Here is a 19,481-nt window from a genome sequence, read left to right as displayed (position 1 = left end):
TGCAGAGCCTGCTTGGGATTCTCTCTCTCCCTCTCTTTCTGCCCCTCCCCGGCTCACATGTGCTCTCTAAATAAATAAATAAATAAATAAATAAATAAACTTTAACAAAATTAAAAAAAATAAGTTAATATGTCAGATCCTATGATATATTTTGAATACTTTGTTTTTAGTGTAATTTTACAGACAAGTTTAAAACACCTCATCTTAATTTAAAAGTAAATTTTATATTTTGATAGATCAACTTTCTTATATGGTTGTTTATTTTAAGCGACATCTCATCTTTTTACTAGCAAACTAAGCAGTGGAAACCGGGAACAACATGAAAAGCTTTGATTCTGTTCTCTGAAAGTATACTATCAGAATATCAATAGAATTATTTCAATATGTTCTTTTAGCTTCATGTTTTCAACCATACGTTTAAACATACAGTCACTGATGTCCTATGCTAGGGTAGGTCCAGTACTAGGCATTGGAATAAAAAGAATAAAATATCTATCTTCATGGCATTTATGATCTTAAGGTATGAGATATGTTTTTAAATTATACATAAACAATGAATGAGTTTTTTTGATAAAGTTCTTTTTATAATGCCTTGTAAAAAAAAAACCACTTAATGAATATTTTTTTTAAACAAAACTGGCTTCATTACTCTTATTTTATGCTGTACTTATAAATGATTAATATGTAACATTTCTAAAAGCTACAATATTCCCTGAAGTGGAGCCTGGCATTTTGCATATTTTCTATGATGTGTATTTAAAAATATCTTTTCTTATTCTTCCTAGGTTTAGGGATATATTAACTCCTTTATCCAATTAAATGCACATATTTCACCAGAATTACAACATTGTTTAGGTGATAGATCATATTCTGAATACCTCCAGCCAGGCACTCTTTTAGGTACCAAGAGTATAAGAAAAAAAAATGGCAAACTTCCTATCCAAGGCAATTCTAGAAGGGATTTAGAAAAAAAAGGCTTTCACTCCAGTGTAATAAACTCTATGATAGAAGAAGATGCAGAGTCTTATAAAAACTGAGAGGCAGGGGGATATCTAATGTGGCCTGGGGAGAAGACAGGGACTTTGGGAAGACTTCTAGAATAAGACTTTTTTCAATAGTCAGTAAAAATAAAAATAAATAAATAAATAAAATAAAAAAAGAATGAGTAAAAATTAGTAGGTTAGGAAGTTAAAGAAGGGTATTCCAGACAGAAGAAACAGCCTATTCAGTAGCAAGAGATCTTGTTATTTATGCTATAACTAATTCAAAGTGCCAAAAGTATGAGGTACAAGGAAGAAAAGAATGAGAGCAGTTGCCATTAGTGACATCTTAAAGGACCCTGGATGCCACACAATGCAGTTTGGATTTTGTCTGGAAGACAAAAAAGAAATACTGAGAAATTTAAGAGGTAGTTGAAGGGATTGGATTTGTATTTTACACAATTTAATTTTGCTTATATACTGTCAATATGCACAGTGGTGTATTGATTGACATGTATGTCTTTCTTCCTGCTGCTTTTCTGTGGGATTGGGGACAATTGACATATGATTTCTGAACTCCAGTTTCCTCCTACAGGGGAGATATTAAATTAATACATTGTTATTCTATCTGCTTCAGCCACTATTATGTGTCTCAGTCCTCAGATTTGAATCTTTCTTGCTCATCACTTTCCTTCTTCCCTCTTCTCCTGCTGCCAATGTTGTTACCCAGACTCCATGATTAGTGACTTCTGTTGCTTTCCATTTGCTTCTCTTTCTACTAAAATTAAAACTTCCCATCTTCAGTAATACAATTTTCACGTGTTGTGTGGGGTTTTTAATTTTTGGCAATTTAATTAATTTTTGATGGTTGACTCCTTTGGGTAGGATCAATTACAGCAATTATTTGGATTTGTGAAATTTTGTTTGAACTCTACACCTTTAATGCTTTCTAGTATCAGATGACAACTTTGATCTTTTGGGAAAAACAAAACAGAACAAGTCACATTGCCAAGTTTAAACCTTGCCCGAAAGTAATAAAACTGTTATTACTTAGTGGATAATGTATTTTATTTTACACTGCTATTTAATAGGACTGTAATTTTTAATTTATACAATTTTATATAACAAAATTTTCAGGAATTATGGGCGCACTTTGGTTTTTATGGGCTTGTTAAAGATCTTATAACAAATTATGAGTGGGATGGGGCTAAAATAAATTTAATTCTATAACATTGACTTATGTAGACTTCAAAATCCAGAATTTAAAAATAGTAAGTCGAATCTTGTTAGTCAACTAAGGTAAATTGATAATATGAATTACTCTAAGATTACATAATTTTAAGGAGCTATTATTATTTAATGAGCTCTGGGCCCAATTTGACAACCATAGATCCCAGCCTTTCTCTCAAACTTATCTCTGTCTCATTCCCACCTGGGGCTTTATTTCAGTCCCTGCTTCCGCAAGTTGCTTCGTACACATGGATTAATGTTCTTTGTGAACTGAACTGGTGCTCTTCCTGTTTGATTCCCAGCTCTGACTGCCTCTTGGATCCCTCATATCAAACTGGCCTACTACTGAAATTTTGCTGATGAAACGAATAGATCATTTCCAGCATGTTTACCCCCTGTTGTACCCTGGGGATTCATTTTATAGAGGCACAAGTGCAAAAGAGGAAACACTAGGCTGGATGATGTGAGGCAAGCAGAACTTGATAAGATATAACCATACATTGATATTTGCAGCTACCATTTAATGTATCTCCAGTCCTCACAGCAGTTTGATGACATAGGTAGTGCTATCCCCACTATGCAGATGAAGATTATGAAGCTCAGAGAGTTTAATTTATATGTCCCAAGTTCCCATCTATTTTGGAGCTAGGAATGTAATGTTAGCTCCTTCTACTTACAAACTGTCAGATTTCACCACATTACAATGGCCCTTCAACACATGTTCCTTGTACTCAAGCTGTTTACAATGTAATGAGAAAGAATGTCAATAAATAGCCTCTTTTGAAATTAAATTTCCTTCTAAGGTATACTTCCTATACCCCCATTTTTTTTTGTAAATGATTCTACTAGTTTTTATTCTAACTCTCCCTGATTCTAGACATTCCTGACTTCTCTCTCTCATGCATGTAAAATTTAACAAGTTGAGTCCTTCTGACTTCTCCGTTCATAATTTTGCTGATACCAGTTCTTTTGTTTCTACTCACCACCTCCTGCCTGGATTGCATCTTCTCTGATCCATCTTACAGTTCTATCTCTTCCAATTGGTTATGTAAACTAATCATTCTAAGCTTTTACTTCTGCTAGTCATTTTGCTACTCAGAAACCTCACAGTGTTTCTGTTACTTTTAGTAACTGGACCCAGCCCACTTTGTCTCTGTCTCATAAAGTTCAAACATGAATTTTCCAGAAGAGCCAGGTGAATCCACTCTTTCTTTTTGGAACCTAACTTGTTTGTCCCTGCCCCCAATTCTTCAGTGATTATGTACATTCCACTTCCTTAAGATACATAACTACTGCATTTACTGTAGTATTACCACCACTATTGGAGTTTCTGTAGCTTACAGTGACCTTGAATGTCTGATTTACTCTGATGTTTACACATACCTGTGGCATGAGATTACATACTGTCTGGTTTTAAGAAGGTACTGAAGGAGAGTGGAAGAGAAAAATGAAATGTATAATTGAAAGACAACCTAGAATCCTGGTGATTTCCCACACCTTTTTCCATTCCCAATGTGGCCACTGGATTTTAGGTGGTGATTTTTCACTTTGGTGTCATTTCATGCAGTTTTATAGATTTTATTTGAGATGTGAATCCAATGTAAGATTCATCTTCCTTCACATATTAGTTGTTTTATATATTATACAAATACTCTAACTTATTTATTTTGTGTTTTTTATATTCACCATGTGAGCCCACCAGTCATTTTTTTTAGTAGGATAATGACAGGCTGAAGCAAGGAAGAATCACCATAGAAGAATTTAGATCAATTTATCGAATTATTGCGCACAGAGAAGAAATTGTTGAGATTTTCAACACGTATTCTGGTAACCAGAAATTTCTTGTTGAAAAAAACCTGCTCCAATTTTTGATACAAGAACAGTATATACTTGACATGAGTCAAAATGTTGCTTTTGAGATCATTCAGAAATATGAGCCTATTGAAGAAGGTATGCTTGCATTTCAAAGTTTTATCAAATATTTAATGCAATGTGCTTTTTATGAATTACAGTTCTCAAATTCAAATTTTTGAATGGGTCAAATTTGTTCTGGATAAAATAAAATATTGGCAGTTTTATTTCTATATTTTATAGACTGTATATAAATCTTTTAGGAAACTACATTGTGTAAACAATTACATTCTTTCCTACCTCATTGTCCAGCTTCTTCTTCTTCTTCTTTTTTTTTAACTGCTTCAGTATATCTCGTAAGTGTTCAGAAATGAGCTTAGGCATGGAAAGCAGGATGAAATTCTGTTATGTGTACTGTAATGAAAGAAAGCATGTTCACTTTCATTAATAAGAGGAAAACCAAGTAATAGGCAGTTTTCTACTTTCATACATTACATTATTGAAAATATATAGAAATATTAAGTTAGCTAAGTGAAAACTATTCTAGGAAATGAATAAAATATTACAAAATTACTACTTTCTCCATTGTCTATACACGTAATTGTCTACAACATTTCATAAACATTAAATTTTGTTTGCTCTTCCTTCACTTTTGAATATAATCATCTGGTCTAAACTAAATGGCCATCTAAGCTAATAATGTATCAGAGAAAACTAATCTAGGTGATCAGTGGCCAGACCACTGAATACACTTGAGTTAGTGGGGAGAGAGTAAAAAATTAGCAGGAGGCAGACTTCTGGGGTTCTGCAATGTTTTATTCTTTGAGCTGGGTGTTGGTTTTCTAGATGTTTAGCTTATGGAATTTCATTGGCCTATGATATATGTATTTTCTTGTATGTATTTTTAAAATATTAAAAAATCAGAGATTAAATAATATACTCTCTACTTGAATGTTGATATAGAACAACTAAGGGTACTCATTAGAAAAAAAATGTGTTTCTACAGTAAAATTAGAAATAGTATCATTATTAATTTTAAATATTTTAGAAATATACTTTACTATTGAATAAGTGAGATGTAATTTTTATACAGTTAACGTTATTTCTGCATCTTTTTATTTGTTATAGTTAAGAGAGCACATCGGATGTCATTTGAAGGTTTTATAAGATACATGGGTTCATCTGAATGTCTAATATTTAAACCTGATTGTGGAAGAGTTTATCAAGATATGACTCAACCACTAAATGATTATTTTATTTCAAGTTCACATAATACCTACTTGATATCTGACCAGTTACTGGGACCAAGTGACCTTTGGGGATATGTAAGGTATTTATTTTGATTTTTATAACCATTACATCTTAAAACAATTGGAATTTCCAGTAAGTGGTAATTCACAGTGAAAGTAGGCTTGCATGTTGTACAAAAACATAGGAAAAATAAATTTTGATTTGTGCATCTCTTGGAGAGCCATCCTTTGGGTGGCTATATAATTATTCTGTGTTTTAGTATCATTCATTTTCCTTCTAATTCTGTTGACCTCCTCTGCCTGGTTATTGGCCTGAGGTTTCCTGAATAATTTGGATATTTCTTATAGAAAATCATATGAAGAAGAATTTTCTTATCTTATTTAGCCAAGACAGCTCAGATTTTCAAAAATGTGGTTAAAATTAATTCCCAGACATCAACACACAATGCTCTAAGTGAAATCAACACATAAATAGATAAATTATATACTTTGGCATTTATAGATGATAGATAGATAGATAGATAGATAGATAGATAGATAGATAGATAGATGATAGATTTATATAACTTAAAAGCAATTCATTATACACCTCTAATTTGGCATTCTACAATGTATCACACTGTCAATACCAGTCTTCAATTTAGTCAGCCAGCTGAGAATACATTGGTGAACAAGATTTTCAGAGCTGCTATGCTCATGTGTTCATGAGAATAGACATAATAAGCAGGTAAACAGATATAGTCATATAGAGAAAGTGAACTAGGGTAACATAACACGGTGGGGGGTGTTACTTTAGTTAAAGGGTTAGGAAAGGCTTCTCAAGAGGTGATATAGTTTGGTCTGAGTGATGATAAAGAGGAAACCTCAGAAATTCTTTGTAGGAAGGGCATGCTAAATCGAAGAAATAGTTAAGTGCTTAGCATGTTCAAATGAAAGAAAGCAAGTGTGTCTGGAAACAAGTGGAGAATGAAGAGAGATGAGTTTGAGGAAGTAGACAGGACTAGTTTATGAGAGCCTTTGAGGCCACGGAAGGGAGACTGGATTTTATTCCAGTGGTATTGGGAAGCAATTGGAGAGGTTTTCCTTAAAACAATGTCATAATTTATTTACTTTTTACTGCGCAGGAAAGACTGATGGTGCAAAAGTGGAGGTAAAAGATGATTGGGGAAGATATTGTAGTGATGCAGGTGGTGATGGTTATTTAGAAGATGAACTCATGAGGCAGGTGTTGAGATCAGTGGTTGAATTTGAAATATTTTAAGAAGGCAGAGCCACGAAGACTTATCAGGTGATTTGAAGGGAGGTGTGAGGGAAAGAGAGTACAGTCAAGATTTTGGCCTGATGACTTAGCACATGGCGATACTATCGACAGAGATAGTGAAGCATGAGGAAGCTGTTGTAGGGTGTGAGGCAAAAGCAAGAATGCAGTAGTTTCCACATTCAGCTGAGATACCAATTCATTATCAATTGGCTAGCTTGGGCGTGCCTGGCTGGCTCAGTCGGTTAAGCTTCCGACTCTTGATTTTGGCTCAGGTCATGATCTCCTGGTTCCTGAGTTCAAGCCCCATTTCAAGCCCCACATTGGGGCTGGCAGTGTAGAGCCTGCTTGGAATTCTCTCTCTCCCTTTCTCCCTGTGCCTCCCCCATTCATGATCTCTCCCTCTCTCTCAAATAGAAAGAAAGAAAGAAACATTTGAAAAAGTGGCTAGGTCAGACAGTCAGTTAAGTATATGTGTCTGGGACTTGGAAGAAATATCCAGACTAGAAAAATAAAAGTGGAAGTCATCATCATATAGATGATATTCAAAGCTATGTGACTGGTTGACATAATTAAGGAAAACATGGATAGAAAAGATATCTTATAATTCCATGATAATATCAAACTTACAAATAAACATAGCTTCTCCAGTTGAAAAAAGAAAACACATAAATCCACAAGCTCAGAAATAATCCATTTAAAAATCTATAAGAATTCATAGCTATACTTTCATTACAGAAATTTCTACTCACACTTAATTACTTTATTTTTTAAAACAGAAAATATGCATTTTAATCACGTTGATTTAGAAATGCAGAAAATTTACTTTTGAATGAAGAAAATGTTCCACCCAACTAAACATTTAAATTTAAATTTAATTGTATTTTTTCCTCTGTTTGTTTACCCACTTGTGAAAGATACAGTTTTAGAATGCAAGTTTTTCAAAATTTCTCTATTCATCAGAAGTGGTATAATGTAATGTTTATTGATTAATGTTAAGCTTCTGGTGCTGATCTTTCCTCTCTTTCACTCCTCTGTTAATTATGACAGATACAACCTCTTTGAGTCTCAACTTCTTCATTTCTAAAAAAGGAAAACTAGCATTAACTGCCTTATAGCATAATCCATGAAAAGCCCCTTAAACTTATTGAAATGGAACATTTTTTTACTGAGTGACAGAAAAATTTCTATTATTCATTTCTAAAAAGGGCACTCAGTGTGAAATAGTAGAATGTGGCTTCCACAACACCACTGGGGAAGACACAACTTCCTTTTTTGTGCCTCTGAATAAAAGGAGTTAGCCTGACACAGTGCAATCCACTCAATCATTTTTGCTGGGGACCAAACCATGTACTTGAAATAAGCAGTTTGGTAAAGTTTGGCTTGATCTAAGGATAAAAAATTAAAGTTATGTAGAGAAGTAGCAAGAACCAGTGTTAGGTTGTCCTTCATGAAGTTTTCTTTTACAATTTTGTTTTTGGTAGTTTTTTGTTTTCCCAGCAGAGCGTTTATTCTCTGGTAGCAGCCCAGACTACTGATATGCTGTAGTGATAAAAAGGGCAAGACAATTTACTTTGACAATCAACCAAATAATGCAAACATTTTTAAATGGCAATTAATAGAGTTTACAAATAGATATTGCTTCTTCTCCAATTTAAAATCTAAATACATAAGTAAATCCACAAGATGAGAAACACATTCATTTCGAATTCTACAAATACAGCCCAATTGAGGACTTGTATGTAAAATTAGACAGTCACCTTATTCACCCATGGAAATATCTATAGGTAAACACGATTTTCTTAGAAGAACATTCTAGGTCATTTCTCCAACACAAGGACAAGCAGACTAACAAAACTCTGAAATTTTACATTACAGTGCATCACTATAGACATGAATAAAGCCATGTGCACTTAAAAAGTAAAACCAAAGTGGTCTTAAAAAACAAACCTCAAGAAATAATTTATTAATTATTTAATTTTATATTTTCCATTGTTTCAGAAAATATAGATGAAATTTGCAAATATTCTTCCCCTCTAATCCTCTACTTCCTCAGATTACCTCCATCTTTTGTCTAGAGGAGCATAAGGTCTCTATGTTTTTAATTCAACACCTGGACTTTGGGGTCATAATTGCTTTAGTTTTTCTCAGTTAACACTCCTACATAAATATTTCTCACGTCATCTACTTTGAAAATAGACTAAATTTGACCCTCCAAAGAAGTATTAAATTGAAAAGTTCTATTTTCTCATATGGTCTCTGATACTCTATATTTCTGTTTGTAAGAACTGTTGATTCTGTATCAAGTACTTGGTGCTGGGACCACACTCCCTTCTGTTATGGCTGAGGTCAGGGTTTTTCAGGTCTTCATATTTGAGGTCAGATCATTCTTTGCTGTGGGGGCTGTTTCTGTGCATGGTAAAATGTTTAGCAGTAACCCTGGCTTCTACCCACTAGATGTCAGTTGCAAATCTCCTTTCCATTCCAAGTTGTGGCCCAAAAGTGTCTCCAGACATTGCCAAATGTCTCCTAGGAGGCAAAATTGTCCTTACTGAAGACCACTGGACAAGGGACAGGGGGATAACCCAATATTCTTCTTGGAAAACAAGTGTTAACTTGGTTTTCTATGAGAAAAATATCTCCATGTATGGCAGGGGACTTCTTTGATCTACTCCCTGACCCATGGCTATCTATTCTAAGATCCTGGGTCTCAGGTCAGCCTTCTTTTCATTCAATCCCTCTTCCAAGATTGTATTTTAGGAGATCACTCTGTCTGCCTTCCACGTTTCTTCTTACATCCCTGTAATTCCCATTTTTTTCTTACTAAAAACACAATAAATGTTTATCGATAGTGAACTATATATAACAAACATTTTTTTGAGACTGAAATTTTAGTTCCTGCCCTTGTAGAAATTAGAGTGTAAGGAATAGGGAGAAATTGCAGGATTCAGAGTCAACAGCACTACACGTCGCACCATCCTGATGGTGCTGGAACTGGGGTTGGTACATATCGCGTCCACCTCAGGCTGTGCTCACAGAAAATAAGAAGAAAAGTGTGTTCAGTTTAACACAACAACTTGTCTTTATTATGGATTCAGTTCTGCATTTATTGCAAAATCACAAATAGTCTTTGTGATTTTTCATACTGTGGTATATATTTTTAATGATCCAGAATTGACCATTTATTTTGTTTAAATTTTGTTAGTGCCCTTGTGAAAGGATGCCGTTGTCTGGAAATTGACTGCTGGGATGGATCACAAAATGAACCTGTTGTATACCATGGTTATACACTCACCAGCAAGCTTTTGTTTAAAACAGTTATCCAAGCAATACACAAATATGCATTCTTAGTACGTGCGTATCTTTGTTAAATTATAGTTATTTAAACACGATATAATTTACTTGCTTCAAAATCCTATAATGCTTGGCCTTAGTTTAGATCAGTGATATTTCAAATTGTGTGTTATGATTTTTGTATTATATAGTTAAAGGTAGATTTATTGAAGTTAATCTCAGGTAGTAAGATGCATGTTTCAGGAAATTTTTTGTTTAATTACATAATATATATATATATATATATATATATATATATATATATATATATATATATATATATATATATTGTGTGTGTGTGTGTGTGTATTGTGTCACAATGTAAAATATATTTCTTACCATGAATTGAGTTACAGGCAAAAAATGTTTGAGAAATACTGGTCTATATAATAGTAAATATTTTACCAATATTCAATTACCTTACTTTCAATATACATGAGATAAAATGTGTCAAAAATGTGTTATACAGATTGCTGACATTTTTTATGACTATGATGGCAGCTATTCATACAGCAAAGAATGTTTTTTTTTAAAGCTTATTTTTTTGAGAGAGAGAGAGAGAGCATGCACACAAGCAAGGGAGAGGCAGAGAGAGAGAGAGACAGAGGATCTGAAGGGGGCTATGTGCTGACAGCAGAGAGCCCGATTTGGGGCTTGATCCCCTAAACCATGAGATCATGACCTGAGCTGAAGTTGGACACTTAACCGACTGAGCCACCCAGGGACCCCAAGCAAAGTATGCTTAGAAGTTTATTTGGGGTTTTAAAATTATTGTTGGATTTATTAAAGTTATGGATTCAAAGATCTAGTTCTTCTGAGCACTTCTAAATTCAGCCTACAAATAAATTAGTCTATAAATTGAGTAGGACTGAATGGGTTTTAACAATCACTCAATTTTATTATTTTATTTATTTATTTTTTAATTTTTTTAATGTTTTATTTATTTTTAAGACAGAGAGAGAGACAGAGCATGAGTGGGGATGGGGTAGAGAGAGAGGGAGACACAGAATGTGAAGCAGGTTCCAGGCTCCGAGCTCTCAGCACAGAGCCCGACGCGAGGCTCGAACTCATGAACCATGAGATCATGACCTGAGCCAAAGTTGGACGCTCAGCCAACTGAGCCAGCCAGGTGCCCACAATCACTCAATTTTAAATAAGACTTGGTTTTATTTACAAACGTGGCTAATTAAGCACCTTTAGGTATTTTAAATTATTTTTATAAAGTTAGAATATTTGTTTCTTTCTTAAGTACTTCAATTGCTGTGCCATTGAAGAGATTTAACAAAATCTTACTGAGTACTTAAACAGTACATATCTAAGAAATTAAAACTTAGAATTTGATAAACCTAAAGTTTTCCTCAGTAGGTCAATACATTATCTATAAATATAAACATAACTTAAAAATCACAAATTTAAATCAACTGCCTTATTATTTGAGACTGCAAAATACTAAAAATGTGCAAAGTATTCATATAAAATATGGAACATTTCTATTTTTAGTATAAAACATTGATATATGGCATTGATTCTCTTATGATTTCTAAATTCTCTGATGATTTCTAAATGTATACCTCTACCCCAATTTCTCCCTTAAACTCCATACAATATAGACATGTACATGTTTGACATCTCCACTTGCACATTTAACAGAACATTTTTAGAACTGACCCCAGATCTTCCTCTTCCTCCCATGGTCTTCCCCATCTCAGTTACTGCTAACTCCTGAGTTCAAGCCTAAATTGTTGTTGTCAACTTTAATCCTCCTCCCCTCATTTCTCTCCAATCCTTAAATAAGTTCTTTAGCAAATCCTCTTGTGTCTATATTCAAAATATACACTGAGTTTAACCCCTCCTCTCCATTCTCACTGTCACTGTGCTGAATAACTGACATCGCCTCTCACTTGGATTATTGCAGTGGCTTCTTATCCAATGTTCCTGCTTTTTTCCCTGTCCCCCTGCAGTTTCATCTTAATGTTTCAGTCAGAGTGACTTTTTGGTAAGTCAAATAATGTCATTCCGCTTCTCAAAATCTTCAGTCCCACTCAAAATACAAACTAAAAGCCATGTTTAACCTGTTTTCTCTTACCTCCAACTTCTACTCGTCTCTCCCTTATGCACATGGCCATGCTAGCTTCCTTACTCTTCTCCAGACACATCTCAGGGCCCTTGCAACTCCTATTCCCTTTATCTGAAATACTCTTCCCAAATATTTGCATAGCAGACCCTCTCACTTCATTCAGGGTGGGTAACTGAGGAAATAGAGGCAATCTTAAAATTCAAAGGCCTCACAAGGATGGAAACCCCTACAGTTTTTAAGACTCGAAGAGAAAAAGATGGAATGAAAAAAAAAAGGCTTTGAGTCACACTCAGTGACTTCTCAGTTGAACAGGGTGACTCATTTTTGCAGCAAAGGTTAGAATGAAGCTTCAATTTTCTACTTGAGATAGTCACCATTAATTTGGGGAAGAGAGAGCAGTAAGATAAAATAGATTTGATAATTATGATGAGGTAAGAACTTCGGGTACAGTTGCTGGCACCTGTAACTTACTAGAAGCAAGCATATAAGAAGTCTAAATTTTTAAGGGAATTACATTGCCAAAAACACAACACAATACAACAGAACAAAATAAAACACAACTCTGACTCTTAGGTGAGCCTTAAAGCAACTCTTGGTCAAGAAGTGAGCTGCAAAAGTTGCCTGACATTAAGGAAAGCAAATTCCTCAACAACTACTTTAGATGTGGCCAAGGATATGGGGCACGGGTGGCTCAATTGGTTAATGTCTGACTCTTGGTTTCAGCTCAGGTCATGATCTCATGGTTTGTGAGTTCAAGCTCTGCATCGGACTCTATGCTGACACCGTGGAGCCTGCTTGAGATTCTCTCTTTCTCTCTCTCTCTCTCTCTCTCTCTCTCTCTCTCTCTTTCTCTCCCCCCTCCTCTGCTTTCTCAAAATAAATAAATAAACTTAAAAAAATAAAAAAATAAAAAATGTGGCCAAGGATAAAAAACAAGAGGGCCTTTCCTGAAGGTGGAGCCAAGGAACACAGAAGACCCCCCCCCATAAAGATCAACTCTCCCCAGTTAGTGCAGTCAGGGCTAATTGAAAAACCTCTCTGCTAGGACATCACTTTGCCTAGTTTTAAAATCACTTTTTATATTTGGGAAAATTTTTTACACTGTTCTCTTGATGTTAGATACAGTCAGTGTATATGGGAATAGGTATGAGGTTATGATAGTAGGTTGAATAAGTGCCCACAAAAGTTCTAATTCCTGGATCCTGTAAGTGTTATTTTATTTGGAAAAAGAGTCTTTGAAAATTTGATGAAATCAAGGACCTAGAGATGAGGAGATTATCCTGGTTGGGCTGGGTAGGCTCTAATACCATACAGAGGAGGAGATGATATGAAGATGAGGGGCAGAGATGGGAGTGATATGGCCACAGTCAAGGAATAGAACCACCAACCACCAGAAGCTGTAAAAGGCAAGGAATAGATCTCCCTTAGAGCCTTCTCCTGCCTTGATTTTAGCTGGTGAAACAGATTTTAAAATTGTGGCCCCAAGAATTGTGAAAGACTAAATTTCCATTGTTTCAGGCAACCAAGTTTTTGGTAAATTGCTGTAGTAGCCACAAGCTACTAATATACTCAGACATTAAACAAGCATAATGTCCTATTCAAAACTCTGTGATAATGCAAGGACCTTGCAAGTCCTTGGCTTGTTTACAAATTGGTAAATTTGTGCCCTAGTAATTATATAGGCTGAAAATCTCTTTGTAAAGTAATCTTTACTTAATAGATTCTCTTTATTATTATATCCTTATCTTTGTTTCTAATTATAAAGCAATGAGTTTTGATTGTAGAATTTAAAACTAAAAAAGTAGAAAATTAAGTTTTCTCTACTTACTGGTGTTAAACTTTTAACTTCACATTTAAAAATATCGAGGGGTGCCTGGGTGACTCAGTCAGTTGTGCGTCTGGCTCTGAGACTTCGGCTCAGGTCATGATCTCCCAGTTTGTGGGTTTGAGTCCCACATCAGGCTCTGTGCTGACAGCTTAGAGCCTGGAGCCTGCTTCGAATTCTGTGTCTCCCTCTTTCTCTGCTCCTCCCCTGCTCATGCTCTGTCTCTCTCTCTCCTTCAAAAAGAAATAAAAACATTAAAAAAATTAGAATTAAAAAATATCAAAATAAATATATATATGATAAGCAAACATATATATGTTTCAGATATTAACGTCTAGAATTTTACTCTTCAGCAACTTGTATTTTTCCTCATAAGACTATATTATAGATAACTTCCTATAGCAGTATATATAGCACTACCTCCTTCTTACCAGGTTTGTATCATTCCTTTAAGGAGATGTGGCATAATTTATTTAAACAAGTACCCACTGTTGGATGCTTCCGTTGTTGCCTATATTTCTACTATAAACAGTAACAATCTTCCTTTTTATACAGATTTAATGTTCCCTGTTATGTCAAACTCAAAAGTACTTTCAGTTTAAAGAGTACTTATTTTGCAAAGGTACAGAACATTGAATGTAAGTTTTAAGATAGATTAATTGCTTTTGTTAATTGCATTACAATCATTAAGGAGTTCTGATCAGTAACCATAGTAATGGTTAATTTTTTAGACATCTGACTACCCAGTGGTGCTCTCTTTAGAAAATCACTGCTCCCCTTCCCAACAAGAAGTGATGGCAGACACTCTGCAGTCTGTTTTTGGAGATGCCTTGCTTTCTGATATGCTTGATGATTTTCCAGACAAACTACCTTCACCAGAGGTAACATTTTGTCTGAGAAGCTCAGGCAGGTTAATCAAAAAAGAAAAAGCATGTCACTGTGATTGTTGATCCATAAAACTGGGTTAGAGATCAATGAAAATTCTTAGCCTTGAGCCATTATAGGGGTGTGTCTTTGCAATGTTTTGCCTGGGAAATGTTCCTGTGAGCATTTAGGTAAATATATTTTGAGAAAGAGAATATATGGAGATAAACATAAAAACTCACATTTTTATTGTGTGTCCTAGCCCCATGAGTCCAAAGTTTCAAGTCAGTTAATATTGGGCCACAGGGATTTGGTAGGTTTTATAGGCAAAGGCTCAGAATGGGGCAAAAATCTAGGTTGTAAATAGAGCTTGTGTCTAATTCCTTAGCATCTGGATGTGAGGTTTTGTTTTGTTTCATTTTGTTTTGTTTTTTAATCTGCTTTTTTCAGTTTCCCTGTCTCTTATGGGCCCCTTTCCATTTTCAGTTAAGCATACTCAAGTCCTTGGTTTAAAAAAACAACCCCATTCTAGCCTCATGGTTTTGATCTCTCTTCAGCTATCTCTTTATTATTTGTCTCAACCCAAATTTCCACTTTCTCATCTCCTCACAACCCAGCTTCCTCTTCCACCTGCACCTCAGTAAGTATCTCATTGTCCTCAGAGACTTTCCTACTGGTAAATTCTAACAGAGCTCTTGCAGTCACCATCTGCCTTGTTTCCTTCATGACATTCAATCATGGGAAGCCTTCTTCCTTTCCTTGAAACACTTTCTTCCATAATGCCACGTATTTTAGGTTTTCCTCATTTTTCTCTGACCAGTTCTTTTTAGTTTCCTCTGCCAGCCTACCCTCCTCACCTCAAATGTCATCGGGTGATAAACATTTTTTCTTTTACATGATAGTATTGCCTAACAATAATTTAGTTTTGACGTGTCGTCATTTTAGATGTAGAACAGTATTTGTGTCATATTTGAATTTTTAAAAATATTTTTCCTTATTTTATTTATATGAGTAGAAAATTTAAAGATGAAAGTGTTGTAACACTGGTGATTAGAAGTATAGGACTCATGATAAGAATGAGATGGACAGAAATAATTGAACAGATGGAAACACTGACTCTTTCACTCCATAGAATGTTCACAGATTACATGTGTTCAATTGTGACAAGAAAGAGATATTAAAGACCTTGTGCAAAGTGTGGACATATATTATCAAAGATTTAATCTAATAAAGATGTAATCTAAGGTTTAATCTAATGGTCTAATTCAGGAAACTGTAACAATTTTTAAATTTCTAGAAATGGAATCCCTTATCCTATTATTTATAAATCAACTTCTTAGCATCCACATATGTAGTTTTTGTTAATGTTTTTGCTCCTATGCTAAAGTAAAGAGATGCTTTCCAAAGAGTAAATGAGGAATTAGAGATAATGGTAATTTTCTCATACCTCACTCAGTCATTGGTGTACAAAAGAATTGCCTGGAGACTTGTTAAAAAGGCATAATTCTATTCTCACAACGCAATATTCTCATTCTCTAATTTTGCAGTAGATCCCAGGAATCTGTTCCCTTAACAAGCACTCCAGGGTGATGCTTTTGATGCATGCGATTGCATAGTGCACTTTGGTAAACTCCACATTAGAGAGTAATGTAAGGACCATTGTAATAGAGAGAAGGCCCAAGATGATGGAAATAATTTGAGTGGGTACCTGAGGATAACAAAGGGAAGGGACAAATTAGGGCTCCTTGAAGAAAAGAACTTTACTTCATACCCCGGATTCCTGCAGCATTATATATAAAACATAGCAGACATTTGATAAGTATGTTGATGAGTTAATTAGTGGCTGAAAAGGGTAGGAATAACTAAGGGAAAGAAAGGAATTGGAAGTCTTAGGATTTAGAATGAGGGACCCTGATGGGGAATTTTGCTATGCTCCTAGTTTTGATGGAAATATTAAGTTGATGATGCATGTGGGGAAATACAGTTGAAATATGAAGAAGATTTACAAATATTTACCTTAAATTTAGTCTATTTTAGGTGTCAAACATTACAATAGACATTTCTGAATACCTGATCTCATTTAATACTTTTTAATATTGGATAACAGAGTAATGATCGGAAGCATTTACTACCAGAAGTTGTAACATTCTAACTTTTGTAGCATTGCAAGTATTTTAACATATATATAAACATAACATATAAAATATTAGACATAAATATAATATATATAAATTACGTATAAATATATGTGATATGTGTAGAAACATACAATTTTCATGTGTGTCAGTTTTTAAAAAGAGTAGCAATTTGTGGAATATATAAAAGAAATGGAGCTACAGTAAGTCCCAAATCATTGCAGGCTTATTTTGGGGTCAATTTGGGTCAATACTATAATATCACTGGTTTTTATCAGGGTATTTCTATAGGGGTATGGATAAAGATGGAGTTCTTATGTATTTTATTACTGTGGGCTAATTGAAACATGGTGAAAGACTTTTCAATGACTGTTAAAATACAAACTTCCCTGTAAATGTGTAATCGTATCTCTCTTTCAAATCGTTTCTGTAGGTATTAAAATTCAAAGTATTAGTTAGGAACAAGAAAATAGGAACCTTAAGGGAAACCCATGAAAGGAAAGGTTCTAATAAGCATGGTCAGGTAGAGGAATTTGAAGAGATATATCAAGATGAAATCAAAGGATCAGAAACATTGATTGGATCAGAAGACAATCCAGGAAAGGAAGATGAGATAATAAGCGTAGCTGGATTACCACTTTTCAAGAAAAGGAAGGTAAGATGACACTTTGTGAAAATCTTACAAGTGATGGAAAAGTTGTCTTATTTTCTTATTGGTGGAGAATTAAAAAAAAATTTAGAGGGAAAAATCTTTTTCTTCTTTATAAAAATTCTAGTCTATCATTTAAAACTTGTTTGGAAAAAAATTATCATCGGAAAAGAAAATTTTAAAGTTATCTCTTTTCCTGCATTAGCTGTTTTTAATTTGTTCTATGGCCAAATATTATGCATTTTTAGGTAGTAGGCATTGTGCACTGTACAGAATGCAAACAACCCAATATTTCTGCCCTCAAGGAGACTATACTGTCAGAGTCAAGAAAACCACTGTAATAATATACAGTCTTATAAGTATGCAAATTAACATGACAAAAGAAGTTATCTTGAGTTGCAAGTGACCTAAAACTAACTCAGCTGGTTTAAGTAAAACGTGAATTAATTAATTGGCCCACATCAAGAAAAGTGCAGGAAAAGTCTTTGAATTTTAGGAATGACATGGTATAGTGTCTCAACTTAAGTCCACAGAATGGACTTTTTTCCAACTTTGGACCTATTTCTCTACATTGTGCAAGACTTTACAAAGCTCTAGCTTTATATGCTTTCAGGCTCAAATCCAATGGAAGACCTATTTATCTCTCAGATGACCAAGCACATTTTTTTGTGCATTGGCTATGATCCAACGATGTGCACATCCCTGAGTCAGGTGCTATTGTGGGGGAATGCAAAGCTGTGATTAGCCAGGTCCAAGCCATATTGTCAATACTTAAGCACGTGGATTGAGCTTGAGCAAGGAATGTTTTCCCAAAACAAAACTTGGGAAGGGGCTAACAGATGTGCAGAGGAGATAGATGCTGGGCTGTCAAAGAGCAGCTGTATATTATACAACAGAAGTTATTCCCAAGTGTTAGATCACACTGGAAATACACTTACTCATGAATAAATACCCTAAAGTTGTCAAATTCATAAACAGATCTTTGGGAAAAAAGAAATAGTAATCATTGTTATCTTCAATATTTACTACGTTAGTTGAGATTTTAGATTATAGGCTGTCTCATGTTAACATTAAATACTATCATCATGAAAAATAATCACATTGATGCAATCCAAATGGTTTTTGAGGAGATATTATTATGAAAAGACTGAAATAATTGATCTGAAAGCATATTTTCTTTATTGGAAAAGGTATTTTTCAAATGATTCTTACAAAAATATGAAATTGCTGCATTTTATTTTTATACCACAAAGGTAAAGGTGGCTCTGGCCCTATCTGATCTTGTCATTTATACCAAAGCTGAGAAGTTCAGAAGCTTTCAGCATTCAAGACTGTATCAGCAATTTAACGAAAGTAATTCTATTGGGGAGACAGAAGCCCGAAAACTTTTAAAGCTGAGAGGTAAATTCTTATGATTCAAACAGATGAAGTGTTTAAACAACTTTTATTCACTGCCTAAATGTCAAGATTGGTCAATGACATTTATAAAAATGGTATTCTCATAAGCTTTCAACATATTTAATGCAATTTAAAAAGAGGCTATCTGCCTCAGGTCACATGAAGCTTTATTTCACAGAATTTGTTTAATTTTTTTAAGTCATGAAATTTTGTTTGGCAATGTCCAGCATGGACATTTTTGTAGGGAGAGCTCTGGTGAGCAGTTAGTGGAGCAAAGCCGTGAGTGACAATGTTGAAGAGGTAGGCAGAACCAAATTACAAGGAAGTGAACTTTGTCTTAGAATCAAAGGCAAGCAGGAGAAGATTGAAGTCTTAAGAGTCACACCATCCCCTATGTGTTTTTGAAGGATGTCTTTGATAGCAGTGCAAAGGTGAGACTTCCTGTAGGGACATGAGGAAGGCTCATGGTAGAGAGCATGGAGCCACAGTGAACTGTGTAGACCCAGCAGGCACCTAAGATAGACAATGAAATGAACCTAGAACCTGTATGTCCCAGGTGAAGGAGAGCGAGGACGTGCATCTAGGGCAGGCTACCAGACGGCTATACAGAGTGTGTACTGTCCTGGCACGT

At 34.7% G+C, this 19,481-nt stretch overlaps 1 protein-coding gene across 1 annotated transcript in view; it reads left to right on the top strand.

Moving 5' to 3' along the window:
- The window catches only part of PLCZ1 (phospholipase C zeta 1), a 45,520-nt gene that overhangs the window by 9,372 nt on the left and 16,667 nt on the right, over positions 1 to 19,481 (top strand). Inside the window, exons 4-9 of the mRNA XM_049625155.1 lie at positions 3,929 to 4,160; positions 5,190 to 5,391; positions 9,775 to 9,919; positions 14,536 to 14,685; positions 17,237 to 17,458; positions 18,706 to 18,853. Coding sequence (XP_049481112.1) covers positions 3,929 to 4,160; positions 5,190 to 5,391; positions 9,775 to 9,919; positions 14,536 to 14,685; positions 17,237 to 17,458; positions 18,706 to 18,853 — 1,099 coding nt within the window. The remainder of the gene's footprint in view (positions 1 to 3,928; positions 4,161 to 5,189; positions 5,392 to 9,774; positions 9,920 to 14,535; positions 14,686 to 17,236; positions 17,459 to 18,705; positions 18,854 to 19,481) is intronic.

This window comes from Panthera uncia, chromosome B4 (genome assembly GCF_023721935.1).
Source record: "Panthera uncia isolate 11264 chromosome B4, Puncia_PCG_1.0, whole genome shotgun sequence".
NCBI classification, from domain to species: domain Eukaryota; kingdom Metazoa; phylum Chordata; class Mammalia; order Carnivora; family Felidae; genus Panthera; species Panthera uncia.
Note: the sequence above shows the minus strand (reverse complement) of the source record. Positions and strands in the feature narration are given on the sequence as shown.